Genomic DNA, 26758 nt, shown 5'->3' with positions numbered 1-26758 from the left:
TCAGCCCCTGCTGGGAGGCAGGCCCAGGGAGGCGGCGCGGCGGGCGCGGCCGGTCCCCCGGCGCGGGGGGAGCTCGCACAGCGTGTCCTGGCACAGGCAGCTCTCGATGTGGGTGTAGGTGTGGCTGCGCGAGGAGCCGTCGGGGCAGCTCAGCTCCACCGTCCGCCGGCTGGTGCGCTCCTCCTTGCAGCACGAGCACTTGTGGTCCAGCGCCTGTGCCTCGGCCGAGTACCTGGGGGGGTGGGGGCACCGGCGTGAGGCCCGGCGTGAGGCCCCGGCCCGGGCAGGCCCCGCCCCCCCCCCGCCACCAGCCCGGGACTCACATGGCGAAGGTCCCGCAGGACCCGGAGCAGTAGTTCATGAGGACCTTCTTGGTGCAGCCGCCTTCCGAGATCTCCTTGGTCTCGGAGATGGTGGAGCAGGGGACCTTGGTCTCGTTGCGAGGGATGCCTGGGGACAGCGAGGCGCAGGCTTGGGGGGGCCTCCACACCTCCCGGGAGGCCACTGCCCAGAGCCCCTGGCAGCGGGGCCGCCGAGGGGAAGCCCTCAAACTCGCCATCCGCCTGAGATTGGCTCCCAGGGCCCGTCTCTCGGTGCCTTCCTCCCTCAGGCCCAGGCTGCCCGCCTGGCCACAGCGGGTCAGGGTCAGGGTTAGGGTCAGGGTCAGGGTCAGGGTTAGGTTAGGGTTAGGGTTAGGGTTAGGGGTTAGGGGTTAGGTGTTAGGTCTAAGGTTAGGGGTGAGGATTAGGGGTTAGGGATTAGGGGTAGGGGTTAGGGGTTAGGATAGGGTTTAGGGGTTAGGGCTAGGGCTAGGGATTAGGGGTCAGGGTTAGGGTACTCACATTTCTTGCAGCAGCCGTTGGGCATGAGGGTGATGGAGCCCTGCAGAGAGGGAGAGTGAGCTTGGGACCCAGACCCCCCACGGGGAGGCCCCGGTCACCAGGGTCAGAGGGACAGTTGCTACAGAAGGGGCCCAGGCCAGAGGCCACGATCCCAGCATAGGGCCCAGCCCTCCGGGACCATGGGGAACCCCCGCCCCACATCAGAGTGCTCACAGCCCGTGCCCCGTCGGCCGCTCACCGGGACGCAGGCGCTGGGGTCGAAGTCAGGGCAGGTGATGTTGGACACGGACGAGATGAGCTGGTTGTGGATCTTCACGCAGCTGAAGAAGGTGCAGTTGTTCTCGGGGTCACTCTCCATGTCCCCGGGCTGCGGGCGGAGGGCAGGTGTGAGGGCGGCCGGAGAGACGGCGGGGCACCCAGCAGGCCCCGCCCAGCCAAGGAGGGGAGGCCGGAGGCCGTGGGCTGGCCACAGGCAGGAGGGGCCGTGGGCGTGGCCTGGGCTCCCGCAGCCCCGCCCCCCGTGGGCTCGCACCGCACCTTCAGGATGAGGTTGTGGCCGCCGGGCCGGCTGATGATGCAGTCCGTCTGCTCGCACTTCTTGCAGCACTCGCCCGGGACGGTCACCAGCCCGAAGCCCTAGGGGACAGGCCGGTCAGGGCGGCGCTGGGGAGCAGGCGCGGGGCAGGGCCCCCCCAGCTCCTCGCGGGGACTCACGGGGTTGCAGGTGCTGGGGCAGGGCACGTGGCTGCAGGACACGTGGTTGAGCTGCGTGGCGCTGTCCGTGGTGTTGGTGCAGACGCAGGTCTCGCACTTGGAGGAGTACACCGGGGAGCCGGGCTGGGCACAGGGAGGGGCGCGTGAGGCGGGCGAGCCCCGAGCCTCGCTGGGACCCCACCCTCCGGCCCCGCCCGCCCCCCGGGCGGCCCCCGGCGCACCTGGTACTCGGCGTTCCCAACCACACAGACGCCCTTGGGCACTGGGGAGAGAGAAAGGGCCGAGGGTCAGATGCACAGCCCAGGGGCGGCGTGGGCACTGGGGCCTGGGGTGGGTGGGACCCCCCAGAGGGAGCCCCTGCGCCCCACGGGCCCGCTCACGCCACAGCCCAGCCCGCCGCGGCCTGGCCCTCGCCGCGCCGCTCACCGCAGGAGTAGAGGGGGCAGCACCTCCCGGGCTTCATCTCGCTCTTCACGTCGAAGCCCAGCGGGCACTGCGGAGGCTGCTCCTTGCACAGGCTGGTGTCGCACTCTGCGGGCGGGGGCGGAGCGCGGGAACAACGGTGACCCTCCCCGGGGACCGGTCCTGAGCTCCGCGCCCCGGCAGCACCCGCTCCCGGCCTGGCCCCCTGGCCCCAGCCTCCAGCGCCCCGAGTCAGTGGCTCCCCAGCTCACAGAGGAGGTGGGATCGGGCCCGGGGCGGGGCCTTGCTCGGTGACCCCCGGGGCCCCGGGGCGGGGATAGGGGCCGGGCCATCCCCCCCCCCGCCCTGGCCATCCCCCCCCCGCCCTGGCCCCCCCCCCCCGCCTGGCCCGCCACCCCCGCCTGGCCTTACTGCAGAAGGTGATGTTGCAGCAGGTGTCCGCGGGGTTGACCTCCGTGACCAGGTACGTGCCGTCCTCCTCACAGCTGGCGGGCGGCTCCTGGCTGCACTGCTTGGGCTGGCAGACGATGCCGCTCCCGCCCTCCAGGCACACGCAGTCCTTGCAGTCAAACTCAAAGTGCTCCCCAAACTGCGGAGAGAGCCGGGGGAGCGGGGATGAGCGCGTGCCCCCCGGGCGGCTCCGTGGCCCTGGGGTCAGCGGGGAGAGGCACGGTGCTGGGCACCGCTGACGGCCCTCCCGCCTCTCGGCACCGGGGGTTCTGGTCCAGGACAGCAGCCGTCATTCAGGGCCAGGCCACGAATAACACAGCCGTGACCTGCTCACCAGCATTTCCTTACACGGCCACGCCTATGGCCGACGAACCACACGTGGCTCCTGGGTGTAAGAGGGAGAGCTAAGGGTACCGCGTGCAGGGGACAGACATCCAGGCAGCGGCTGGGACTGCAGCTCAGGGTTAGGCATTGGGAACCGCTAGGCCTGTGGTGTGGAGGGTGGATGGAGGGTGGAGGGATGTGTGGACTGACAGATGGATGGTGGACGGATGGATGGATGGATGGATGGTGGATGGATGGTGGATGGATGGATAGATGGTGGGTGGATGGATGGATGGATGGATGGTTGGATGGATTGGTGGGTGGGTGGATGGTGGATGGATGGTGGATGGATGGATGGTGGATGGATGGTGGATGAATGGATGGATGGGTGGGTGGGTGGGTGAGTGGATGGTGGATGGATGGTGGATAGATGGATGGTGGATGGATGGTGGATGAATGGATGGATGGATGGATGGATGGATGGATGGTTGGATGGATGGGTGGGTGGGTGGATGGATGGTGGATGAATGGATGGATGGATGGATGGATGGTTGGATGGATGGGTGGGTGGGTGGGTGGGTGGATGGTGGATGGATGGTGGATGGATGGATGGATGGTGGATGGATGGATGGATGGTGGATGGATGGATAGATGGATGGATGGTTGGATGGATGGGTGGGTGGGTGGATGGATGGTGGATGAATGGATGGATGGATGGATGGATGGTTGGATGGATGGATGGGTGGGTGGGTGGATGGTGGATGGATGGTGGATGGATGGATGGTGGGTGGATGGATGAATGGATGGATGGATGGATGGATGATTGGATGGATGGTGGATGGATGGATGGATAAATGGTTGGATGGTGGAGATGGCTGTATGGATGGTTGGATGGTGGATGGATGGATTGTTGGAAGCATGATGGGTGAGTAGATGGATGGATGGACAGGTGAATGAGCAAAGGGATGGATGTACAGAGGGACAGAGGATGTAGGGATGGAAGGATGGAGGGACGGGCAAAAGACAGAGGGGTGGGAGGAGGGGCTGTTGGCACAGCTTGGGGACGGGGGACGGCCCTGCTAGCCAAGCTTTGCAGGACTTAACTGACTGGTTACTGAGCCTTTGAACTCCCGGGTTCTCATGTCCAACCCACCGCCCCCCCAAAACTCAGGGCCCGTGAGGGAGTGTCACCCCAGCACCGAGGGGCAGGCCTACCTCTCTGGGCACGTTGTCGGGCCCCACACAGCCTAGGAGAGAGGAGACAGTCCGTCAGCAGAGTCCGGGCCACAGGACAGGCTGGGCCTCTGGAGGCTGGAGGGAGGCCCGAGGGCGGGGCACGTACCGCACACTTCCACGCAGACGTCGAAGCCGGGGGCGTAGTTCATGGTGCCCTCGGGGCAGAAACAGCCCTCCACCAGCAGCGTGCTGTTCTCCGGGACGCTGGGGACGGGCAGGCGGGAGGCGCTGGGGGCGGGCAGGGGGGAGGCGCTGCGGGAAGGAAGGCATCGTGAGCTGAGTGCGGGCGGCTGAGCACCCAGCCTGGGCAGTGCCGCCCGCGCCCGGCAGGGGGAGCCGCCGCGGAGACTGACCTGGACTTGCAGGTGGGCTCCTCGGCGGGACCGCAGGCCCGGTACTCCCGGTGAGGCGGGCACGTCACGGCTGCAGGAGGGAGGCAGCCGTCAGAGGCCAGGCTCGGGAGGGAGGAGCCTGCCCCCCAAAGTGACCGTCCTACCCAGCCCCGCCCTCACACACCGGCTGAGGGCGGCGGGCCGCCCGCACTGCCCGGCTTAGCACCCCGCCCCGTCTCCAGCTGAGCGGCAGGTGCCAGTGGTCTGAGGCAGCCTCCCCCCTCCCAGCCTCCAGCCGGCCCTCCCCCACCCCAGCCCCGGCCTGCTCTCTATGCGTGCCCGGCCGCCCTCCAGCCTGGCTTCAGGCTGGCACAGGAGCCCAGGCCGGGGAGGTGGGCGGGCACTCACGGCAGGCCCCGTGGGTGTGGTTCCGCCAGTCGATGCAGACGCCCTCGTGGGCACAGAGCGCCGCGTAGGTCTGCAGGCTGGCGCACTCCAGGCCCGAGTTGGGCACGTGGCAGGTGTCGAACACGCAGGCCTCGTAGTAGTGCTGGGGGGGTGCCAGGGGGTGGCACTGGGCAAACAGGCTGCGGGGAGGGACACGGGTCACGCCCCACCTCTCACACTCCCCTCCACCCAGCCCTGCCCTGCGCCGCCCTCTAGAGGCCCTGGGTGGGGTGGGTGGCTCTGGGAAGGGTGCCAGCGCTGTGGCCCGAGGTTGAGGGGGTGCCAGCCGCCCCAGCAGCCCCGGCAGAGGCCACCCAGCCTCCCTGGGGACGAGGCACTCACTCCCCCAGCTCTGGGAGGCCCTGCCTAAGCCAATTCTTCCTCCACCATCAGCCCTGACCACTGGCCGGTCAGCTGGGCTGCCCCGGGGGGCTCTAGGGGTCAGAAGAGGCAGCGGGACGTCTGACCAGGCAGCTCGGCCCCCCAGGAGGCAGGAGCCTGAGTCCGGGCCCTTCTGTGACCGGCACCTGTCCCCCTCCCGCCCCCCCGCGCCCTGCCTCCTCTCCTTGCTGAGGGGGGGTGGTAGGGGGGCACAGAGGAGCCTGCCCCTGGAGACCCTGCAGCTGACGGCGGCCACACCTGTCCTTGATGAGCTCGCAGAGCGGAGAGGAGCAGTTCTTGTGGGCGCCGCCCCCGGAGGGCGTGGTGGCCGGGCGCCGGGTGGTGAAGCTCGTGTGCGGACAGTGCGGCTTGGAGGGGTCGTTCACCACCCACTGGTCGGCGGCCACCTCGCAGTCAGAGACGATCTCGCCGCTGGGCAGCACGCAGTCGTCCGCCGTGCTGTTGGTGCACGTGCCTGCGGCGGCGAGAGGCCCGCGCTGAACCCTCCGCCCCCCAGCGCCGCCGCCCGGTGACCCGCCGGCCGGCCCGGGGCCCAGGCAGCACGGGGCTGCCGTCGGCGTCCCACACGCGCCAAGCCCAGGACGACGCACGGAAGGGCGCCAGCGCTGTGGCCCGAGGGCGGGGGGTGCCAGCCGCCCCCAGCAGCCTTGGGGTCCCCAAGTCCCTGAGCCCACGGGTCCCCGAGCAGAGGAGCGGGAGAGCCACGCTGGGCCGGCGGGCACTCACGCCCAGACTCTGCCCCCCCCCCGCCCCCCCCCGGGCAGCGCCCGGAGCCCGGAGCCGGGCGGGGGAGCTCACCGCACTGGCCCTTGGTGTTGTTGCCGAACAGGCGGTAGGGCAGCCGGATGGCGAAGGCGAGGCCGTTGTAGGAGATGAGGGCGCCCAGCTCGGGGATGTCCACCACGAAGTTGATGCCGGACTCGTACACCTGCAGCCCGTACTTCCTGTAGGGCAGCGCCACCGCCTGCCCGTTGACCTGCACCTGCGGCCACACGCAGGGTCAGGGCGCCGGGGCCGGAGCGAGTGGCCGCGGCCGGCCGCCTGCCGCCCCGCCCCCGGGCCCTCTGCAACGGGAGCCCGGTCCCTCCAGCCCGGCCTCCCGCCGAGGGGGTGCTGGCCGCGGGCGTACCTGGACCCGCATGGGCGCCATCTGCACCGTCTTGATCAGCACCTCCTGCGTCTCGTGGCGCACGATGAGCGTGCGGGGGCAGGACACCTGGTCGGTGACGTCGCAGTGGTAGTTGTCGATGTAGACCCCGAAGTTGTCCACGGTGGGCTGGACCTGCTCCACCAGCACGTAGGTGCAGTTGCCCTGGTAGCTGTAGTAGAGTCCGTCGAAGGTGACGTAGTGGGGGTCCCCCCAGCCCGTGCAGTAGCCTGCGGAGGGGCCGGGTGAGCCAGCGCAGGGCCCGAGCTGGGCAGGGCGGGAACGGGCGGGGACCAGGGGCGGAAGAGACTGCGTCCCGGAGCGCCGGGCGTCCGAGCCCGAGGGTCCGGTTCCGCCTCCAGCCCCCCAAGGGCCTCTCCCCGCTCCTCCCACGGGACCGGCCTGGCTTTGGAGCCAGGGGGCTGCGTGCAGAAGCAGCCACGTGTCCCGGAGGTGGCCGAGCTCCGCTGGGGAAGCGGGTGGTGTGAGAAGCCCTGGGCATGTGCCTGGCCATCAGCCATCAAGCCCACCCTGGGCCTGCGGCCTCGCCCGCAGCGGGAAGGCGGGGAGGGGGCGGGGAGGGAGAGGGGGCGGGGGGCGGCCCTGGCTGGGCGGGCTTACAGTCACACTCCCAGTGCCAGCAGCAGCCGTCGGGGTCCATGACGCGCACGGGTGTGAGGTTGTTGGAGCAGGTGGGCATGGGCGGGGGCTTGCACTCCACCTCCACCAGCTCCACCGTGTTGTCGTGCTTGCAGACGGCCATGGTGCAGTTACACAGCCACCACGTCTCGTTCTCCTGCGGGCGGGAAGGCGCGGGTCAGCTGGGGCGGCCAGGGTCGGCCGGGGTCGGCCGGGGTCGGCCGGGGTCGGCTGGGGTCGGCCGGGGTCAGCCCACTCAGGAGGGGCTGTGCTCGGAGCCCTCGCGGAGGATGGAGGCAGCTGCATCTCGGTCCAGCGAGGAGAGCGTGGGCAAGAGCGGGGAGTGCTCGGCAGGCCCTGTGCCCGGAAGGCTCGGCTCGACGGGGGCGGCTCGGACGTCGGGGGCAGGAGGGCAGCCCCGGGGCTTCAGGCCTGGACAGCGCGTCCAGCGCCGAGGGGACCGAAGCCGCCACGGCCACTGACCTTCCTGGGAGGGTCGAAGTCCGGGCACCCGGGGGGGCTGGAGGTGGCCGGCGTGCTGGACGTGGTGGGTGGCCGGGTGGTGGGCGTGGATGTGCTGGGTGTCGGAGTGGGTGTCGACGTTGAGGGCGTGGACGGCGTGGACGGGCAGGGCCAATTGAAGATCTCAAAGGTGCAGTTGAGGGAGCAGTTCACGTAGTAGCAGGTGTCCCCGTGGGTGCCGTTGTACACCATCTCGCCTGCAGGGGAGAGCCCGGTCCCATGCCGTCCGACAGGCCGGGCCCCGCCGTGGCCGCCACAGGGAGGGGCCGGTGGGGGGCAGCCGCCCGCAGCATGTGGCTTCGCCAGCAGCGCCCGGGCTAGACCGCAGACCTGACCCCCTCCCCACACCCCCCCCCCACTCCTGTCCCTGCAGCCTCGCTGCCTGAGAGTCAGAAGAGAACCCGTGGGTACCTGGCTCGTAGTAGGTGTCATTCAAAACGCAACACCACTGCTGGGACGAGGTGGGGATCGGGGTCGGCGAGGAGGTGGGCACGCTGGTGGAGGTGGTGGGGGTCGGCGTGGTTGACGGGTGTCCAGACGGAGTAGGGGTTCCCGTGGTAGTCGTTGACATAGTCACGGGAGTGGGGGTGGGGGTCTGGGGGGTGGTGGTTGGTGTCTCTGTTGAGCTGATGATGGGTGTGGTGGTCGGGGGCACTGTGGTGGTGGTGTGGGGGGTTGTAGTTGGTGTCTCTGTGGTGGTGGTGTGGGGGGTTGTAGTTGGTGTCTCTGTGGTGGTGGTGTGAGGAGTGGTGGTTGGTGTCTCTGTTGAGCTGATGGTGGGTGTGGTGGTCGGGGGCACTGTGGTGGTGGTGTGGGGGGTGGTGGTTGGTGTCTCTGTAGAGGTGATGGTGGGTGTGGTGGTCGGGGGCACTGTGGTGGTGGTGTGAGGAGTGGTGGTTGGTGTCTCTGTTGAGCTGATGATGGGTGTGGTGGTTGGGGGCACTGTGGTGGTGGTGTGAGGAGTGGTGGTTGGTGTCTCTGTTGAGCTGATGATGGGTGTGGTGGTCGGGGGCACTGTGGTGGTGGTGTGGGGGGTTGTAGTTGGTGTCTCTGTGGTGGTGGTGTGAGGAGTGGTGGTTGGTGTCTCTTTGGTGGTGGTGGTGTGAGGAGTGGTGGTTGGTGTCTCTGTAGAGGTGATGGTGGGTGAGGTGGTTGGTGAGGTAGTGGTGGTGGTCGGCTCTGCTGTGGGGGTGATTGGAGAGGTGGTGGGAGAGGTGGTGGTGGTGGTTGTGGGAGTTGTGGTGGGTGAGGTGGTGGGTGAGGTGGTGGGAGAGCTGGTGGTGGTGGTGGTCGGGGTCACAGTGGTAGTAGGGGTTGGGGTTGGGGTTTCAGTGGTGGTGGTGGTAGGGGTTGGGGTTGGTGTCTCAGTTGAGGTGGTAGTGGGTGTCGTGGTGGGTGAGGTGGTTGGTGAGGTAGTGGTGGTGGTCGGCTCTGGTGTGGGGGTGGTGGGTGAGGTGGTGGGAGAGCTGGTGGTGGTGGTTGTGGGAGTTGTGGTGGGTGAGGTGGTTGGTGAGGTAGTGGTGGTGGTCGGCTCTGGTGTGGGGGTGGTGGGTGAGGTGGTGGGAGAGCTGGTGGTGGTGGTGGTCGGGGTCACAGTGGTAGTAGGGGTTGGGGTTGGGGTTTCAGTGGTGGTGGTGGTAGGGGTTGGGGTTGGTGTCTCAGTTGAGGTGGTGGTGGGTGTCGTGGTGGGTGAGGTGGTTGGTGAGGTAGTGGTGGTGGTCGGCTCTGGTGTGGGGGTGGTGGGTGAGGTGGTGGGAGAGCTGGTGGTGGTGGTTGGTGTCTCTGTTGAGCTGATGGTGGGTGTGGTGGTCGGGGGCACTGTGGTGGTGGTGTGGGGGGTGGTGGTTGGTGTCTGTGTTGAGCTGATGGTGGGTGTGGGTGTGGGGGTCACCGTGGTGGTGGTAGAGCAGGACCCACAGCAGTAGACGTTGATCTCATAGTTGAGGCACATGGGAATGTTGCTGGCTCCCCCTGGCTTCTGGTCTTGGTTTCTGCACACGAGCCCCACTGAGAGGTCGCACACCACAGTCTGTCCCAGGGCCTCGATGGGCCGGTCTGGGAACATGACGGCTCTGCAGGAGATGTTGGCTGCCCAGCCGTGCGGACACACCTTGTCAATGGCCTCGAAGTCTCCACCTGACGGCCCGAAGCCCGGTTTCCCACTGTCTTCCCAGCCCGTCCACCTGCACTCCTCCACACACGGAGTGGATGACGGCACGGGCGTGCTGGTGGACACCGTGGTGGTGGGCGTTGGTGTAGCTGTGGATGTCGTAGTAGTGGTCGTCACGGTGGTCGTCGGCTCTGGTGTGGGGGTGGTTGGTGAGGTGGTGGGAGAGCTGGTGGTGGTGGTTGTGGGAGTTGTGGTGGGTGAGGTGGTTGGTGAGGTAGTGGTGGTGGTCGGCTCTGGTGTGGGGGTGGTGGGTGAGGTGGTGGGAGAGCTGGTGGTGGTGGTGGTCGGGGTCACAGTGGTAGTAGGGGTTGGGGTTGGGGTTTCAGTGGTGGTGGTGGTAGGGGTTGGGGTTGGTGTCTCAGTTGAGGTGGTGGTGGGTGTCGTGGTGGGTGAGGTGGTTGGTGAGGTAGTGGTGGTGGTCGGCTCTGCTGTGGGGGTGGTTGGAGAGGTGGTGGGAGAGGTGATGGTGGTGGTTGTGGGAGTTGTGGTGGGTGAGGTGGTTGGTGAGGTAGTGGTGGTGGTCGGCTCTGCTGTGGGGGTGATTGGAGAGGTGGTGGGAGAGGTGGTGGTGGTGGTTGTAGGAGTTGTGGTGGGTGAGGTGGTGGGTGAGGTGGTGGGAGAGCTGGTGGTGGTGGTGGTCGGGGTCACAGTGGTAGTAGGGGTTGGGGTTGGGGTTTCAGTGGTGGTGGTGGTAGGGGTTGGGGTTGGTGTCTCAGTTGAGGTGGTGGTGGGTGTCGTGGTGGGTGAGGTGGTTGGTGAGGTAGTGGTGGTGGTCGGCTCTGCTGTGGGGGTGGTGGGTGAGGTGGTGGGAGAGCTGGTGGTGGTGGTTGTGGGAGTTGTGGTGGGTGAGGTGGTTGGTGAGGTAGTGGTGGTGGTCGGCTCTGGTGTGGGGGTGGTGGGTGAGGTGGTGGGAGAGCTGGTGGTGGTGGTGGTCGGGGTCACAGTGGTAGTAGGGGTTGGGGTTGGGGTTTCAGTGGTGGTGGTGGTAGGGGTTGGGGTTGGTGTCTCAGTTGAGGTGGTGGTGGGTGTCGTGGTGGGTGAGGTGGTTGGTGAGGTAGTGGTGGTGGTCGGCTCTGCTGTGGGGGTGATTGGAGAGGTGGTGGGAGAGGTGATGGTGGTGGTTGTGGGAGTTGTGGTGGGTGAGGTGGTTGGTGAGGTAGTGGTGGTGGTCGGCTCTGCTGTGGGGGTGATTGGAGAGGTGGTGGGAGAGGTGGTGGTGGTGGTTGTAGGAGTTGTGGTGGGTGAGGTGGTGGGTGAGGTGGTGGGAGAGCTGGTGGTGGTGGTGGTCGGGGTCACAGTGGTAGTAGGGGTTGGGGTTTCAGTGGTGGTGGTGGTTGGGGTTGGGGTTGGTGTCTCAGTTGAGGTGGTAGTGGGTGTCGTGGTGGGTGAGGTGGTTGGTGAGGTAGTGGTGGTGGTCGGCTCTGGTGTGGGGGTGGTGGGTGAGGTGGTGGGAGAGCTGGTGGTGGTAGTTGTGGGAGTTGTGGTGGGTGAGGTGGTTGGTGAGGTAGTGGTGGTGGTCGGCTCTGGTGTGGGGGTGGTGGGTGAGGTGGTGGGAGAGCTGGTGGTGGTGGTGGTCGGGGTCACAGTGGTAGTAGGGGTTGGGGTTGGGGTTTCAGTGGTGGTGGTGGTAGGGGTTGGGGTTGGTGTCTCAGTTGAGGTGGTGGTGGGTGTCGTGGTGGGTGAGGTGGTTGGTGAGGTAGTGGTGGTGGTCGGCTCTGCTGTGGGGGTGATGGGAGAGGTGGTGGGAGAGCTGGTGGTGGTGGTTGGTGTCTCTGTTGAGCTGATGGTGGGTGTGGTGGTCGGGGGCACTGTGGTGGTGGTGTGGGGGGTGGTGGTTGGTGTCTTTGTTGAGCTGATGGTGGGTGTGGGTGTGGGGGTCACCGTGGTGGTGGTAGAGCAGGACCCACAGCAGTAGACGTTGATCTCATAGTTGAGGCACATGGGAATGTTGCTGGCTCCCCCTGGCTTCTGGTCTTGGTTTCTGCACACGAGCCCCACTGAGAGGTCGCACACCACAGTCTGTCCCAGGGCCTCGATGGGCCGGTCTGGGAACATGACGGCTCTGCAGGAGATGTTGGCTGCCCAGCCGTGCGGACACACCTTGTCAATGGCCTCGAAGTCTCCACCTGACGGCCCGAAGCCCGGTTTCCCACTGTCTTCCCAGCCCGTCCACCTGCACTCCTCCACACACGGAGTGGATGACGGCACGGGCGTGCTGGTGGACACCGTGGTGGTGGGCGTTGGTGTAGCTGTGGATGTCGTAGTAGTGGTTGTCACGGTGGTCGTCGGCTCTGGTGTGGGGGTGGTGGGTGAGGTGGTGGGAGAGCTGGTGGTGGTGGTTGTGGGAGTTGTGGTGGGTGAGGTGGTTGGTGAGGTAGTGGTGGTGGTCGGCTCTGGTGTGGGGGTGGTGGGTGAGGTGGTGGGAGAGCTGGTGGTGGTGGTGGTCGGGGTCACAGTGGTAGTAGGGGTTGGGGTTGGGGTTTCAGTGGTGGTGGTGGTAGGGGTTGGGGTTGGTGTCTCAGTTGAGGTGGTGGTGGGTGTCGTGGTGGGTGTCGTGGTGGGTGAGGTGGTGGGTGAGGTGGTGGGAGAGGTGGTGGGTGAGGTGGTGGGTGAGGTGGTGGGTGAGGTGGTGGGTGAGGTGGTGGGAGAGGTGGTGGGTGAGGTGGTGGGTGAGGTGGTGGGTGAGGTGGTGGGAGAGGTGGTGGGGGTGGGGGTCGGGGTTGGTGGTGGTGGTGGTGGTGGTGGTGGTGGTGGTGGTAGGCGTGGAGCCGGGACACTGGTCCAGCGGCAGACAGCAGTTGACGCGGATCTCGTAGTCGTAGCAGACCGCGAAGGGGCCGTTTCCAAACTGGTCCTCGTTCCTGCAGAGGAAGCCCACCGAGAGGTCGCACCGGGCCTGCTGGCCCAGCTCCTCCCAGCCGAGGTGCGGCTCGGTGGCCGAGCGGCACTGGATGTCCTCTGGCGCCGGGCACACGCCGTCGAAGGTCTCCCGGTCGCCGCCGTCAGGGCTGAGGCTCGGGTGGTTCTCGTTGATCCAGTCGGACCAGAAGCAGCACAGCCCTGGGGAGCAAGGCCCGGCCTCGGTCATCTGTGCCCCGGGTGGCCCCTGCCAGGGAGGTCGCCGGACCCAGGGAGCTCAGCGACCCCGCCTGGCGGTGCCTGCCCCTGAGAGGCCCAGGCTGGAGGTCTGGACACCACCCCACCCCCACTGCAGCTGAGCAGAGGCCCAGCGAGGGGGCCCCCAGCCCACACGAGGCGTGGCGAGGCGACAGGCCCAGGCCACAGAGTCCCGCCCGGGCCCCTTCGTCAGCTACGGTCAAAGCCTCGTGCCAAAAAGTAGGTAACGGCCCTGGCCGGTGGGCGATGGTTAGAGCACTGGCCTGCGCTCGGCAACCGATGGGTGTGTCTGTCTGTCTCCCTCCCTCCCTCCCACTCTCTTTGAAAAGCAATGGGAAATAGATCCTCAGGTGAGGATTAACACAAAAGGGAGGGCGGCAGGGGGCAGGGGGAGGGGGCAGGGGGAGGGGGCAGGGGCCGTTCGGCCAGGGCTCGGGTGGGCCGCTCCCTGCTCGCCCAGCCCCCACGGGGACGGCGCCCACACACTTACCTGGAGTCGTGGAGGAGGGCGGCGACACTGCGGGGAGCGGGAAGAGGACACGTCACCACAGGGTTCGAGATCCACACGCTGCCTCCCTCCCACGGGCGTCTCTGTCCCGTGGCCGTCAGATCCCTCCCGCCGGGCCCCTTGCGAGGCCTCGAAGGACACAATGCTCCCTCTGACCTCCAGGGACGCCGGCCGGGTTAGAAAACGCCCAGTGCCTCCGCTGTGGGCCGGGCCGGGCGCGGGCAAGGCCGGGCCCCGGGGACACTCATTCCCGGAGCCGAGGGGCAGGTGCCACCTCCCGCCTGGGAGCAGAGGGGGAGACCCGGCCACACCGGCCTCGCTCCTGCCCCAGAAGGGCCGCTCCTGCTGGCTCGGGGGCGGGGGCGGCAGGGCCCCGAGGGGAGGGGTGGCCCCGGGCCTCACCTGTGCTGGGCGTCGGGGTCGGGGTGGTGGCGGTGGTGGTGGGGGTGGTGGGCACAGGGGTGGTGGTGACGGGTGTCGGGGAGGAGACGGGGGTGGTGGTGGACACGCAGATGTTGAAGTGCCTCTCCACCGTCCCGTTGGGGCCACAGATCTCCCAGAAGCAGAAGGAGCCGTCCTGGGTGAAGTTGAGGATCTTCCCTGGGGGCAGAGGGGCGGCCGTCAGCCACAGGGACCCAGAGCCCTGGGCCCGGCCCAAGAGGGGAAGGCGGGCGTCCCCAGCTCCTGCCAGTGGTGAACCAATGACCCCCTAGGGACCCCACCCCAGAACCCTAAGGGGCCCCCCCAGAACAGCAGCCGCATCCCAGGAGGGTCACGGGCTCCCCATCCGGGGAACGCAGTGGGTGGTGGGAGCCTCCAGGGAGGCTGCAGACCAGAGAGGCTCTGGGCGGGAAGGACCCCGGAGGAGAGCCCCCCCCCACCCCCGGCCCAGGCGTCCAGGGACGGGCTCCCAGGGCGGCCTCAGCGGGCAGCTCACCTTCCTCCGGCCGGCAGACAACTTGCGAGGAGTCGTTACACACGCTGCAAAGCAAGTGCAGGCTGCAGTCCGGAGCCTGGCTGTCCGGGCCCAGTGCAGCCCAGAGCCCCGCCCCGCCTGGAGGGACCTGCCCGGCCTGGGCTCTCCCCGGGGCGGCGTGGAGTGGGGGGCGAGGCAGGCAAAGGCCGCCCTGAGAGGCCAGGATGAGAAGGGAACCCTGTGCCCTGGCTCCCGCGTGCAGGCATGTGCAGGCATGTGCAGGCGTGCGCAGGCGTGCGCACGGTGCCCGCGTGTGTGCTGACCTCCCCCAGGGCCCCCGTGAGGGGAGCTTAGGTACCAGGACTGGCAGTCGTGCTTGGGCGGCAAGGGCGCTCCGGGTGGGTAGTGGGTGTCCTCCACGTAGCAGCCACACTGGTCCCCCGTGACGCACTTCCTCTGATCCTCGTCATAGATGGGCCGGTCCGCAGGGCACCGGGGGTAGCAGCCTAGTGGGCGCAGGGCACAGGGCTGGGACCACCTCCGTCAGACCCGCCCAGCGCCCGCCCGCAGGTCCCTCCGGGACGTTCCTCTGGGAAGGGCAGGGCTGGAAAAGCAGGGCCCAGACCCGGCCCAGCTGAGCCGGGAACGCCGCCATAGGGCCACAGGGCCACCGTGATGGACAGCCAGGCCCCGCCCACCTGTGATGGACAGCCAGGCCCCGCCCACTTCCTGCACCCCTCAGACCCCTGACCTAGCCATTCTCACTCCTTCACGTCCCGTCCCTCGGCACTTCCGGTCCTGTCCTGACCTGACCTGACATGCTGGGGGGACCTGTTTCTTTCCTGCCTCTCCCCTCGGCTCAGGCTCCAAGCCCCCCTGCGCCCCCTGCCCCGTTCAATGAAGAAACCCTGCAGCAGCGAGGCGCCCGCTCACCCTCCAGGTGGGACACGGAGACGTTGGAGTGGAGGCCGTGGATGGTCCTGCAGGTCTCGAAGCTGCGGTTCCCGCAAGGCTCGTAGTGCCACTCACACTCGTCCGGGGGGTTGTAGTAGTCGCAGAAGATGGCTGGGGGGCGGGGCGGGGTCAGACCGGGCTGAGGGGGGCGGCTCAGGCCGGGGTGCAGGGGCCCTGGGGGGGCGCTCACGGCACAGGCCGGGGCGCAGGGGCCTGGGGGGGCACTCACGGCTCAGGCCGGGGTGCAGGGGCCCTGGGGTGGGGGGGCGCTCACGGCTCAGGCCGGGGCGCAGGGGCCTGGGGGGGCACTCACGGCTCAGGCCGGGGCGCAGGGGCCTGGGGGGGCACTCACGGCTCAGGCCGGGGCAGGGGGCCCGGGGGGGGCACTCACGGCTCAGGCCGGGGCGCAGGGGCCCTGGGGGGGCACTCACGGCTCAGGCCGGGGTGCAGGGGCCCTGGGGGGGGCGCTCACGGCTCAGGCCGGGGCGCAGGGGCCTGGGGGGGCACTCACGGCACAGGTCGGGCGTCCTCCAGAACACGCAGGCGCCCTCCTTGGTGCACTCCTGGGCGTAGGCGGCCACGGCGGAGCAGAAGCACTCGCAGTCGCCGCCCGTGTCGCAGGAGCAGCTGTCGCGCACGCAGGCCTCGTAGAAGGGCTTGGGGTCCACCTGGGGACGAGCGGCCGACGCCTGGGTCCACGGGCCTCCCGAGCGGCCGTCCCCGCAGCCCCCCAGCCAGCCCTGCTCCTGGGACAAGGCGCACCGCCCGCCGGGCCGCCCGCGGCTCCAGGGAGGCCGTCGCGGAGGTCCAGAGACGGTGGGGCACCCCTGCTCTGCGCGCTGTCCCTCGGCCCCTGCCGCTGCCCGGACTGAGCCCCGTGTGGATGTTGGGGGTCAGGTGTCCTTCCCCCTCCCTGCAAGGTGCGGGAGGCTGGGGGTCCAGCCAGGGGTCTCAGAAGGAAGGTTTACCATCGGTCACGTGTCCAAAGGACACAGGATGGAGATGAAGCTGCAGGACAGGTGCCTCATGGGGACACCAGGGGACTCCCCCCAGCGTGCACGCCCCCAGCCGTGCTCGCGGCCACGCCCACCTTGCTGTGGCAGACGTGGAAGACCTGGCCCTTGATGATGCTGCACTGCTTCTCCGCCCAGGAGCGGCGGTGCGGGTTCAGGCTGCAGGGCTCGGGGGTGGAGGCCACGTCGGGGCAGGTGGGGACCTCCTTCCAGCTGTTCCCGAAGTCCAGCTCGCTGTCCACCACCATGTGGTCCCGCGTGGTGAAGTCGTTGCTGGAGCGCTGGTCGAAGTTCCCGCACAGGCCGCACACAGAACCCTGCGGAGACGGGTGCGAGGCTCCAGAGGCGCCGGGGAGGGGAGGGGAGGGGAGGGGAGGGGAGGGCCGGGCGGGGGCGGGCGGCGCACCTGGTAGGAGGGCGCCAGCTTGATGAAGATGGTGGTCTTCTTGTCCCAGATGACGACGATGCCCGTGCTGGTCTCCACCACCAGGTACTGGCCCACCTCCCGCGTGGTGTAGGCCACGTGCTGGCCCTCGTCCCGGTGGATCACCGTGCGCTGCTGGTCCTCCAGCTTCAGCTCCGTCCTCTGTGCGGGGAGGGGGGAGGCGGGGTCAGGCGGGTCCGGTGGGCCCGGCTCTCCCTGGCCCCGCCCGGGGGCAGCACTCACCCCCAGGAAGATCTTGATGGCCTTGGAGCAGGTGACGCCCGTGGTGCCGCAGGGGACGTTCTCGGTGACGATGCTGAAGGAGCCCCGCCCGGAGTCCTGGCCGCAGTAGTCCTGGGGCCACAGAGCGTGCGCGTGAGCCAGCCGCCGGCACCGGCGCCCCGGGCACCCCACCTGCCGAGCCTCGGCCCCTCCGTGCAGAGGGGACAGCCGTGTCGCACGAGGGCCCCTCGTTCCCGTGAACCCCGCGCCCCCGTTGCCCGGGAGGGTCACAGAATGAGAGGGCAGAGGCAGGGCGCTTTGCCGGGCGGACACAGCCCCCGGGCCAGCAGCCGCGCCAGCAGCGGGGGACAGGGGGCGGGACAGGGGGCGGGATGGGGGGCGGGCGGTCCCGAGGCCCCGAGGCCTCACCTGGGCGGCCACGTAGGAGCAGTGCCCGTCGAAGTCATAGAACTTCCCGTCGAAGGTGATGTAGTGGCCGCTCCCGTAGATGGAGCAGGTGCCGTGGCACACCCTCTGGCTGCAGGCCCAGCGGCCTCTCTGGCAGGTGCTGAGGAGAGCGGGACGGGGGCCTGAGGGGCCGCGGGAGCCAGGTCCTCCCCCTGCTCCCAGGGCGGCCGGCCACGCCCCCGGCGGCTGTGCGGGCACCACACCTACAGGCCCTCACCGACCGGCACCCTCCCTCGGACCAGGACCCTGCCAGCCAGTGGGGGGGGGGGGGGGTGCACGGAGCCCTGCACAGCTGGGCCGGCCCCTGCGGGAGGCCACGGGCCTGCACGCCTGGCCTGCTCAGGGCTCACTCCCCTGGGGCGCGAGGGGCCGGCGGCCAGGCCGGGCGGCTCACCAGGTGTTGCAGTCCACGGCGATCTTGTCTCCGGGGGCGTACAGGTCCTGGTTGTGCACACAGGGGCACTCCTCCTCCACGACGCAGCCCCCGCGGCCGTCGTCCATCCGCCCCTCGGGGCACACGCAGCCGCTGACGCACTCCGTCTGGTACTGGGGGCAGCAGACGGGGGGTCAGAGCCAGGCCAGCCCTGTCCTTGGCTGCACATCCGACACTGCGGGCACCCCCCGTGTCCCCGCTGCACCCCTGACCTCCCTCCCAGCCCCACCACTGGGCAGGGAGCCCGATGAGGGGTGCCGAGCAGGGGCCCCCAGGGACAGGGAGGCCGGCGAGGCCCCTGTGTCCACAGGCCTGGCATCCGGAGCCTCGGGGCCGGCACGGAGCCCGCTGCCCCTCCCTCCCGCGGCCCAGGGCCCTGCGCGCACGCACTTGGCCGGCTGCCAGCGTCTGGCAGCTGACGGGGCGGGGGTTCCGGGCGGCCAGCGCCGTCAGGTTGTTACAGTCAACGTGAATCTTGGGGGCCGCGCAGCCTGTGGGACAGAGGGGCCACCTTAGTTCAGCTGCGGGGGGAGGGCGGGGAGGGGCGGGGAGGGGCCGCGCCGAGGGCAGAGGCCGCACAGGGGCAGCACCCACTTACTCTGGCCGAGCAGCTTGACCTGGGTGCAGTGCAGCCTCCCGTTCCGGCAGACGCTGCGGGCAGAGGCGGGACTGAGCGAGCTGCCGAGCGGGTGGGGGTGTGGGGCCCCCGGGGGCCTCCCTGCCCACCCCGCCCTCCCCGGCCCGGGACACGCACCAGCGCTCCTCCTGCCTCAGGACCACGTCGCCCGCAGCCACGTAGCGGCCGCGGTGGTAGCAGGAGCACGCGGCCAGCGGCACGCAGCGGCCCTTCTCGTCCAGGAAGGTGCGGTCGGGGCAGCCGCAGCCGTCCACGGGCGCGAAGCCCTTGGCGCAGTGGCTGTCGGCCTCCGAGAGCGAGCGGCAGGTCTGCTGGCAGGTGGTCAGGTTGTACAGGAAGACCTGCGACTTGGGGCAGGAGCCCACGTCCTTGTCTGCAGAGCGAGGGGCCGCGTGAGGGAGGAGCGCCCGCTGGCCGTCCCCGGGCCCCTCAGGCAGACACCTGCCGCCGAGGTGCCAGGAGGACAGCCCCGGGACAGGCCCCGCCCCACAGCCCGCCCCCCTCCCCCCCCCCCCCCCCCCGGCACCTCCCCGCGGGGCGGGGGCCGCGCCTGCAGAGGAGGCGGCGAGGTCCCCGGCCCCGCGCTCGGCGGGACCTGCCCCGGGCTCGGCGGGGGAACCCAGGCCTGACCCCACGGGACTCCGGACCCCGAGCCCCAGGACGCCCGAGGGGCGGCACTCACTGCAGACGAGCTCCCGCCAGCCCCACAGCACGACGCCCTTGGCGGCGCAGGCGCGGGCGTAGGCGGACAGCGCGGCGCACAGGCAGTCCTCGTTGTCCTGGCAGTTGCACGTGTCGTACCTGCACCTCTGCGCGGGAGGAGGGCGGCGCTGGGACCTGGCACGCCTGAGCCGGCACGCCTGACACCCAGGGCACTCACACACATGGACACGGACTCCCACGTGCTGCACACGTGCACAGACCTGCGTGTGCTGTGCACACGTGTATACGCACATTCGCACCTACACCACACGTGCACACACCGACATCTGCACCACGTGTGCACACATGTGTACTCACACATGCATTCCACACATGTACACACACTCAGCAACTTTCGGCAGCAGCCTCAAGCTCCGGCAGGTGCACCGAGCCGGCTGGCCAGGCTGGGGGGCCGGTGTGGAGCGCATGTGGGGGTCCCACCCACCTTGTAGTACTCGGCCGGGTCCACGGCGGCGTGGCACCTGCCGAAGGGGGTCTCCGTCTTCCGGAGCAGGGAGCACCAGTGCTCGGCGTAGTTGGCTAGAGAGGGGCCGGGCTCAGTGGGCGTGGCCCCGCGGCAGGTCCCCTGAGTCCGGCCGACCCGTCCCCCAGCTGGGGTGGACGCTGTCCCCTCGCGGACCAAGCCCAGTGCCCTCCCTCCAGGAGGTCAGCCCAGAACAAGGCAGGGTGCCCCCGCCCCCTCCCCACCTCCCCGGGTGGTAGGGCGTCGTGGAGGGGGCGGCGCCAGCCCTGGACGAAGGCCACCGCCCGGCAATCAGCGGCCCAGCCCCTCTGCCCTGTCGCCTGGCCGCTGCCACCCTGGGCCACCATAAACCGGCCACGGCAGAAAGAGCCGGCGCCGGGCTGGCCTGAGCAGGGCAGGCCCCGTCCCTCCCACACGCACAGTGTCCGCCAGGAGCCGCAGCTGCGGGGGGGGGGGGGGGGGGGGGGCGCTCACCGCTCTCGATGTTGAGGGAACAAGGGTCGTCCAGCCAGTCCTGCTTGTCGTGGCAGCTCGACTGGGCCTTCCAGGTGTTGGCGAAGCCGGCGCCCGTGGCCTCCACCAGCCCGCCCGCCGTCAGGAAGTCGTCACCCTCCTGGCCGTTGAAGTTCCCACAGAGGCCTGGGGACGGACAGGGTTGGGGCAGGGCAGGGCAGGGGCAGGGGGAGAGGGGCCCGGGGAAAGAGGGAGGGGCAGGGATCGGGGGCAGGGGGAGAGGGGCCCGGGGAAAGAGGGAGGGGCGGGGATCGGGGGCAGGGCAGGGGGCAGGGGGAGAGGGGCCCGAGGAAAGAGGGAGGGGCAGGGATCGGGGGCAGGGCAGGGGCAGGGGGAGAGGGGCCCGGGGAAAGAGGGAGGGGCAGGGCAGGGGCAGGGGGAGAGGGGCCCGGGGAAAGAGGGAGGGGCAGGGCAGGGGCAGGGGGAGAGGGGCCCGGGGAAAGAGGGAGGGGCAGGGGCAGGGGCAGGGGGAGAGGGGCCCGGGGAAAGAGGGAGGGGTGGGGATCGGGGGCAGGGGGAGAGGGGCCCGGGGAAAGAGGGAGGGGCGGGGATCGGGGGCAGGGGGAGAGGGGCCCGGGGAAAGAGGGAGGGGCGGGGATCGGGGGCAGGGGGAGAGGGGCCCGGGGAAAGAGGGAGGGGCGGGGATCGGGGGCAGGGGCAAGGGCAGGGGGAGAGGGGCCCGGGGAAAGAGGGAGGGGCGGGGATCGGGGGCAGGGGGAGAGGGGCCCGGGGAAAGAGGGAGGGGCGGGGATCGGGGGCAGGGGCAAGGGCAGGGGGAGAGGGGCCCGGGGAAAGAGGGAGGGGCGGGGATCGGGGGCAGGGGGAGAGGGGCCCGGGGAAAGAGGGAGGGGCAGGGATCGGGGGCAGGGCAGGGGCAGGGGGAGAGGGGCCCGGGGAAAGAGGGAGGGGCGGGGATCGGGGGCAGAGGGCACTCACCCTGCACGCGGCCCTGGGCGGCCGGGTCCAGCGTCAGGAACAGCTGCATGATGGGTACCAGCTGGACCTGCAGCCTCAGGCCGAAGGCCGTGCTCACCACCAGGTGATAGGAGGACGGTTGGAAGATGGAGAAGCTCGCTGCCAGGCAGGGGTGAGCGCGTGAGGGCTCCCGGCCTCCCTCCCCACCCCGCCACCCCCCACAGCCCTCCGCCCCCACAGCACACGGCTCCCCACCCCCACGGCCCCCCACAGCCCTCCGCCCCCACAGCACACGGCTCCCCACCCCCACGGCCCCCTCGCCGCCGCCAGGGCTGGGCCGGCTCACCTGTCACGTGGGGCAGGTTCACCTGCAGCTCGTTGAGCAGCACGCTGCCGTCCGCCTTGAAGACCACCACCTGGGACAGAGCGAGGGGCACGGGCTAGGAAGGCCCCCCACCACCTGGGACAGAGCGAGGGGCACGGGCTAGGAAGGCCCCCCACCACCTGGGACAGAGCGAGGGGCACGGGCTAGGAAGGCCCCCCACCACCTGGGACAGAGCGAGGGGCATGGGCTAGGAAGGCCCCCCACCACCTGGGACAGAGCGAGGGGCACGGGCTAGGAAGGCCCCCCACCACCTGGGACAGAGCGAGGGGCACGGGCTAGGAAGGCCCCCCACCACCTGGGACAGAGCGAGGGGCATGGGCTAGGAAGGCCCCCCACCACCTGGGACAGAGCGAGGGGCACGGGTAGGAAGGCCCCCCACCACCTGGGACAGAGCGAGGGGCACGGGCTAGGAAGGCCCCGGGGCCGGGGCCGGGGCCGGGGTGGGGGAGGGGCCGGGGGAGGGGCACCCACGTTCTTCTGCTTGTCTGCCAGCAGCACCACTGTCTTCAGGCAGGTCTGCTTGTCGGTGGCGCCGCAGGGGACCAGCTCGCCCAGGAGGGCGTAGGCGTCGGGGTGCTCGCCCTGCGGAGGACAGGGGTGCGGGGTGAGGCCTGGGCCGGGCTCGGCCCCCCACGGGCGCCGGGGCGCCGCCCACCTTGGTCAGCACGTAGTAGCAGTCGCCGTGGAAGGTGAACTTCTTCCCGTCGAAGGAGGTGATGTGGGAGCCGCCCTCCAGGGCGCAGGTCCCGGGGCACGGCAGGTCTTTGCACACCCAGCGGCCGGCGTTGCAGACGCTGTCGGGCAGCGGGCACAGGTGAGCTCGGAGCGTCCCGGCCCACCAGCCGGCCCGGCCGCACTCCCCACTGCCCGCCGGCCCGGCCCACACTCCCCACTGCCCGCCGGCCCGGCCCAGCCCGGCCCCACACTCCCCACTGCCCGCCGGCCCGGCCCAGCCCGGCCCCACACTCCCCACTGCCCGCCAGCCCGGCCCACACTCCCCACTGCCCGCCGGCCCGGCCGCACTCACCAGTGCTCGCAGTCGTGGCTGACCTGCTGGCCGGGGGCGTACAGCTGCCCGTGCAGCCTGCAGTGGCACTGGCTCACCGGGACGCAGCCGCTGCCCTTGAGGTCGTCGAACACGGTGCCTGGGACCACGGAGGGGCCGTCACACTCAGCTGGGATCCCCGGCGGCCGCCAGCCAGGCCTCCCCCCGGCAGGCATCACGGTCTCCCCCTCCCGCCCCCAGGACCCTCCAGGTGCCACAGGCCTGGCAGGAGGTCTGTCCACCGAGTGGTCACCGGGAGGGGGCCCCTCCCCCCAGACTCCTAACAGCCACCACGGCGTACGCAGGGGAGGGGCCCTCAGGCTGTGTCCCCTCTACCCGGACCAGTCTCCTGACTTCACCCCCATGACTCCGTGCCCCCCCACCCCGTCCCCTCCGTGCAGCTGGGAACCCAAGCCCAAGGCAGTGAGGCCATGCGTCCCCCGAGGCGGGCCCCCGCCGCCGCGGCCGCCGCGCACGCACCTTCGGGGCAGAAGCAGCCGTCCATGCGGTGCTCCTCGCACAGGTGGCTGACCTCCAGGTGGGAGCAGGTGTCCATGCAGGGCGAGCCGCTCTCCAGGTAGACCATGTTCCCGGGGCAGGTCTTGGCTGCAGCGGCAGTGCAGGCCCCTGAGCGGCTGCGCCCGACGGGAGGGCGGCCGGGCGGAGAGCTGCACCCCCCCGGCCCAGGCCACCTTCTCATCCCAACCAGGACCCCTCCCTGCCACCAGCCTGGCCCCGGGCGCTGTCCCCCCGACCCCGGGCCCTGTCCCCCGACCCCGGGCCCTGTCCCCCGACCCCGGGCCCTGTCCCCCGACCCCGGGCCCTGTCCCCCTGACCCCGGGCCCTGTCCCCCGACCCCGGGCGCTGTCCCCCGACCCCGGGCCCTGTCCCCCCGACCCCGGGCCCTGTCCCCCCGACCCCGGGCCCTGTCCCCCGACCCCGGGCGCTGTCCCCCCGACCCCGGGCCCTGTCCCCCGACCCCGGGCCCTGTCCCCCCGACCCCGGGCCCTGTCCCCCGACCCCGGGCCCTGTCCCCCCGACCCCGGGCGCTGTCCCCCCGACCCCGGGCCCTGTCCCCCGACCCCGGGCCCTGTCCCCCCGACCCCGGGCCCTGTCCCCCCGACCCGGGCGCTTACGGCAGAGCGAGGCGGTCCTCCAGTTCCAGGGCTGCCCGCCGGCGTGGGAGCACTGGCGGGAGAACTCGGCGAGGGTGCTGCACACGCAGGAGGCGCCGGGCGGGCACTGGCAGCGGTCCTGGGCGCAGGCCTGCACGTACGGCTCCAGCGGCACCAGGTCCAGGCAGCCCTCGAAGGCCTCGGCCGTCAGCAGCCTCTGGCACTCGGCGCGCTGCGGGCGGGCGGGCGGGCGCAGTGTGGGCGGTGGGCCGGCCGCTCCCACCTCCCTTCCCGGCTCCGGGGCGGGGGAGGGGCAGCGGGGGCGGGGCGCGCTGGGGGAGAGGAGCAGCTCCTGCCCTGGGGGGTCCTGGGCCGGGGTCCCCCCGACTCACGTGCTCAGAGCAGGACTGGGGGGCGGACACCTCCTCGGGGTCGTCGCACTCCTCCCCCGGCTTGTTGATCTTCTGCATGTTTCCAAACTCGAGGGCACTGAAGAGCACGCCTGGGGGTGGCACAGCCCGTCAGGGCGCTGGGAGCCTGCACGCACACACACACGCACACACGCACACGCACACGCACACACATGCACATATGCACACACACCCCGCCCGCCAGGCCCGGGAGCCCGCACCGTCCGACAGGAACTCCGAGTAGGTCGGCAGGCCGTTGTAGTCGCCGCAGAGGCCGCACGTGTGGTTCCGGAACCTGCTGTCCAGCTCCAGCTGCAGGGAGGGGGCGGGTGAGCGGCCCTGGGCACGGGGCCACAGGCAGGGCAGCCCCCCGCAGCCGGGCCACCCCGCCCTTGTTTGAAGGGGCGTCGGCTCGGCAGAAGGGCTGGGTCGGCGGGGCGGGGGGTCCTGGCATCACTGAGGGTCCCCGCCCGGGTGGGTTCTGCGCCCGCTCCCCACCGCTAACCCGCTGGGCTCCTCCGTCGGCACGGACGAGCCCGCCCGCCCGGACCACCCTGTGCCCGGCCGCACCCACCATGAGCGCGTCCTCCCGGTTCCACATGAGGGTGAGGCCGGCGCGGGAGAAGACCTTGGTGTAAGCGTCGTTCTTCTCGATGAGCAGCCCCGAGCGGTAGTGCGGGGTGCTGACCCTGCGGAGGGGGCGCCGCTCAGCCCCCACCCCTCCTCCCGCCCCCCCAGAGGGCCAGCTCCCACCTGGGGCCACGTGCGGCCCGAGGCCCCTGTCCGCCTGGCGGGCGCCTCCCTCCCTGCCTGCCCGTCTCTCCGCGCCCTCTCCTGTCCCGGGCAGCCCCCAGGCGCCCCAGGAGGAAGGAGGGCGGGCTCTGCCCACGTGGGGGCCTCTCCTGCCCCTGCCCACCCCAAACAGGCACTGAGCTCCCCCCAAACTCTGGGCCTCTGTGAGCCCTGCACCCCACCCCCCGCCCGGCCCGGCCCGGCCCCCTGGGCTGAACCCCTGCAGGGGGCACCCACTGGGCAGGAATGTGCTTGGAGCCCATTGTTCCAGGGACCAGGCGGGACAAGAGCCGCCGGGGAGGGGGCTCCCCTGGCCCTCCCGCCTCTGAAGCTCTCGCCTGGGGTCCCAGGGCACAGGCCTCCTCTCCGGACGGCCCCGCCCCTGCCAGGATGCCCGGCTGCCCCCCACCCCGAGCCGGGTGGACCCAAGCCCCGTCCCCCGTCCGCGGACCATGGGGCGCCTGGTGGCCTCCTCTGTGTTTGCTGAGGGAATCGGTGACCTGAACCCCAACCCCACAGTCTCCATCTGAAAACGGGGGGGCCCTACGTCTGGGACAGGGCGGGCCGCGCGCGCACTCACATGGCCCCGTTCACCACGACCAGCTGGCGGGTGAGGTAGATGGTGTCGTCCTTGATGCTCAGCAGGACGTGCTCGATCCACGGGTGGCCGCCGGCGCGGCCCGGGCTGCGCCTCAGGTGCACGGCGAACTCCCGGTAGGCGTCGCGGCAGTCGGAGGCCAGGTTGTAGTCGCAGAGGCCGGGGAAGCGGAACACGTCCCCGTCGAAGGTCTTGTAGTGGAAGGCGCCCCAGGTGCTGCAGACGTTGTGGCCGTGGTTCCGGGCTCTGCTCTCTGGGGGCAGCGGGCAGGGTGAGCGGCCAGGACCCCGCCCCGCCGCAGCCCTCCCCGGCCCCTGGGGTCTCAGCGCAGGGTCCCCGCCCCGGAGGAGGGGCGCTGCGGGACCTGTCGCCCGCCCGCCGGGACAGAGATGTCCCGTCCTAGCTGCCGGGTTTTCGAGGCCCAGTAACCCCTCGCGGGGGGGCCCAGCACCTGGCCTGGCCCCTCTGAGGGCCCCGAATTCTGGGCCTGAGCCCCCAGCCGGGCCCCTCCTGGCCGCCCCCAGGCTCACAGACACGCTTGGCTATTGCCACCTGGTCCAGCCCCCAACACACCCTGGCCAGGGGGTCGCCTTCAGAGGGGAAGTGGGACCCCCAAACCACCTGTCCTTCTGTCCCTCCCTCCCTCCCTCCCTCCTTCCTTCCTTCCACCCAATGCCAGCGGGCAGGGCTGCAGGGCGCCCACAGGCTGCCCCCCCAAAGTCTGGGCGGAGGAGACCACCTTCCACTCTCCTGCCACCCGCTTCCTGGCCCGGGACGCCCCCGCCACCCCTCACCTCTCCGCAGCTCCGAGCCCCCGGCCGTGGCCAGGGCCAGGCACAGGGCCAGCAGGCAGGCGAGTGGCTGCCCCATGGTGGCGGCAGGCGGTGTGGGAGAGCGACCTGGGCCGGGGGCCGGGCCTTATATGGCCCAGGGGGCCCTCAGAGGGCGGGGCGGGCAGGGGAGGGGCGAGGGCGGGTGGGGCGTTTGCCCAGTGATGGAGAGGACAGCTGTGGGGGCTCCGTGGCTGCGTGGGGAGATGTTGACTCAGTTATCTGAGATTTATCTTTTTATGTATTTGTCCCCCCGGGTAATTCTCCCCTCCTCCCCAGTCACCCGGAGCCGCACACGCCCAGCGGCCCTCGGTCCCTCCCAGCACCCCGGGCCAGCAGGCGGGGTGTCCGGCCGGAAGCATGTCCTGCAGGCTCCCCGGGCCCATCCCCCTGCCCAGCCCCCCGGGTCCAATAGGTGCTTCCCTGAGGCCCCGGGACAGACCCCACCCCAGTTCACTCCTCTCCCCTCCAGGCCCCAAGCTCTGGGGTGGGTGGGGGGCCGCTCTCCCTGCACCCAGCACCCAGCACCCAGGGCAGCCAGGGTGTGGGCTCCTGGGGGTGCTGCCCTGGGGGTGCTGACACCCTGCCGCCAGCCCCCCTCTAATCCCTCCGTCCCAGGGGGGGGTCCC

General features: G+C 70.5%; 1 protein-coding gene across 1 annotated transcript; it reads right to left on the bottom strand.

The window, feature by feature from the left end:
- MUC2 (mucin 2, oligomeric mucus/gel-forming) lies at positions 1-26169 on the bottom strand. Its single transcript, XM_054725729.1, has 50 exons — positions 26094-26169; positions 25282-25552; positions 24484-24598; positions 24131-24221; positions 23892-24001; positions 23521-23731; positions 22865-22990; positions 22367-22484; positions 21995-22133; positions 21811-21921; positions 21301-21370; positions 20976-21113; positions 20001-20165; positions 19488-19582; positions 19023-19149; positions 18458-18713; positions 18302-18354; positions 18094-18194; positions 17665-17816; positions 17232-17370; positions 16824-16934; positions 16563-16742; positions 16234-16473; positions 15655-15811; positions 15123-15254; positions 14548-14695; positions 14211-14254; positions 13676-13873; positions 13256-13282; positions 12389-12708; positions 10408-12336; positions 7890-10359; positions 7440-7675; positions 6939-7113; positions 6300-6547; positions 5969-6152; positions 5408-5624; positions 4730-4908; positions 4343-4412; positions 4096-4217; positions 3969-4000; positions 2391-2568; positions 1983-2087; positions 1778-1818; positions 1557-1679; positions 1380-1478; positions 1081-1209; positions 843-882; positions 324-450; positions 1-232 (listed from the first exon to the last, which is right to left on the bottom strand). Exons 1-50 carry the CDS (start codon positions 26167-26169, stop codon positions 1-3), a joined length of 11157 nt encoding a protein of 3718 aa, XP_054581704.1.
- Between the last annotated feature and the right edge of the window lie 589 nt (positions 26170-26758).

Source organism: Eptesicus fuscus, chromosome 13 (assembly GCF_027574615.1).
Source record: "Eptesicus fuscus isolate TK198812 chromosome 13, DD_ASM_mEF_20220401, whole genome shotgun sequence".
Lineage (NCBI taxonomy): Eukaryota > Metazoa > Chordata > Mammalia > Chiroptera > Vespertilionidae > Eptesicus > Eptesicus fuscus.
Note: the sequence above shows the minus strand (reverse complement) of the source record. Positions and strands in the feature narration are given on the sequence as shown.

Excerpts from the sequence above, each read along its gene's own strand:
- MUC2 (XM_054725729.1), bottom strand. The coding sequence starts at position 26,169 with ATGGGGCAGCCACTCGCCTGCCTGCTGGCCCTGTGCCTGGCCCTGGCC. Across the intron at positions 24,599-25,281 it reads GTCGTGGTGAACGGGGCCAT|GGTCAGCACCCCGCACTACC; the intron begins GTGAGTGCGCGC and ends CCCCCTCCGCAG. Across the intron at positions 451-842 it reads CAACGGCTGCTGCAAGAAAT|GCATCCCTCGCAACGAGACC; the intron begins GTGAGTACCCTA and ends CGCTGTCCCCAG.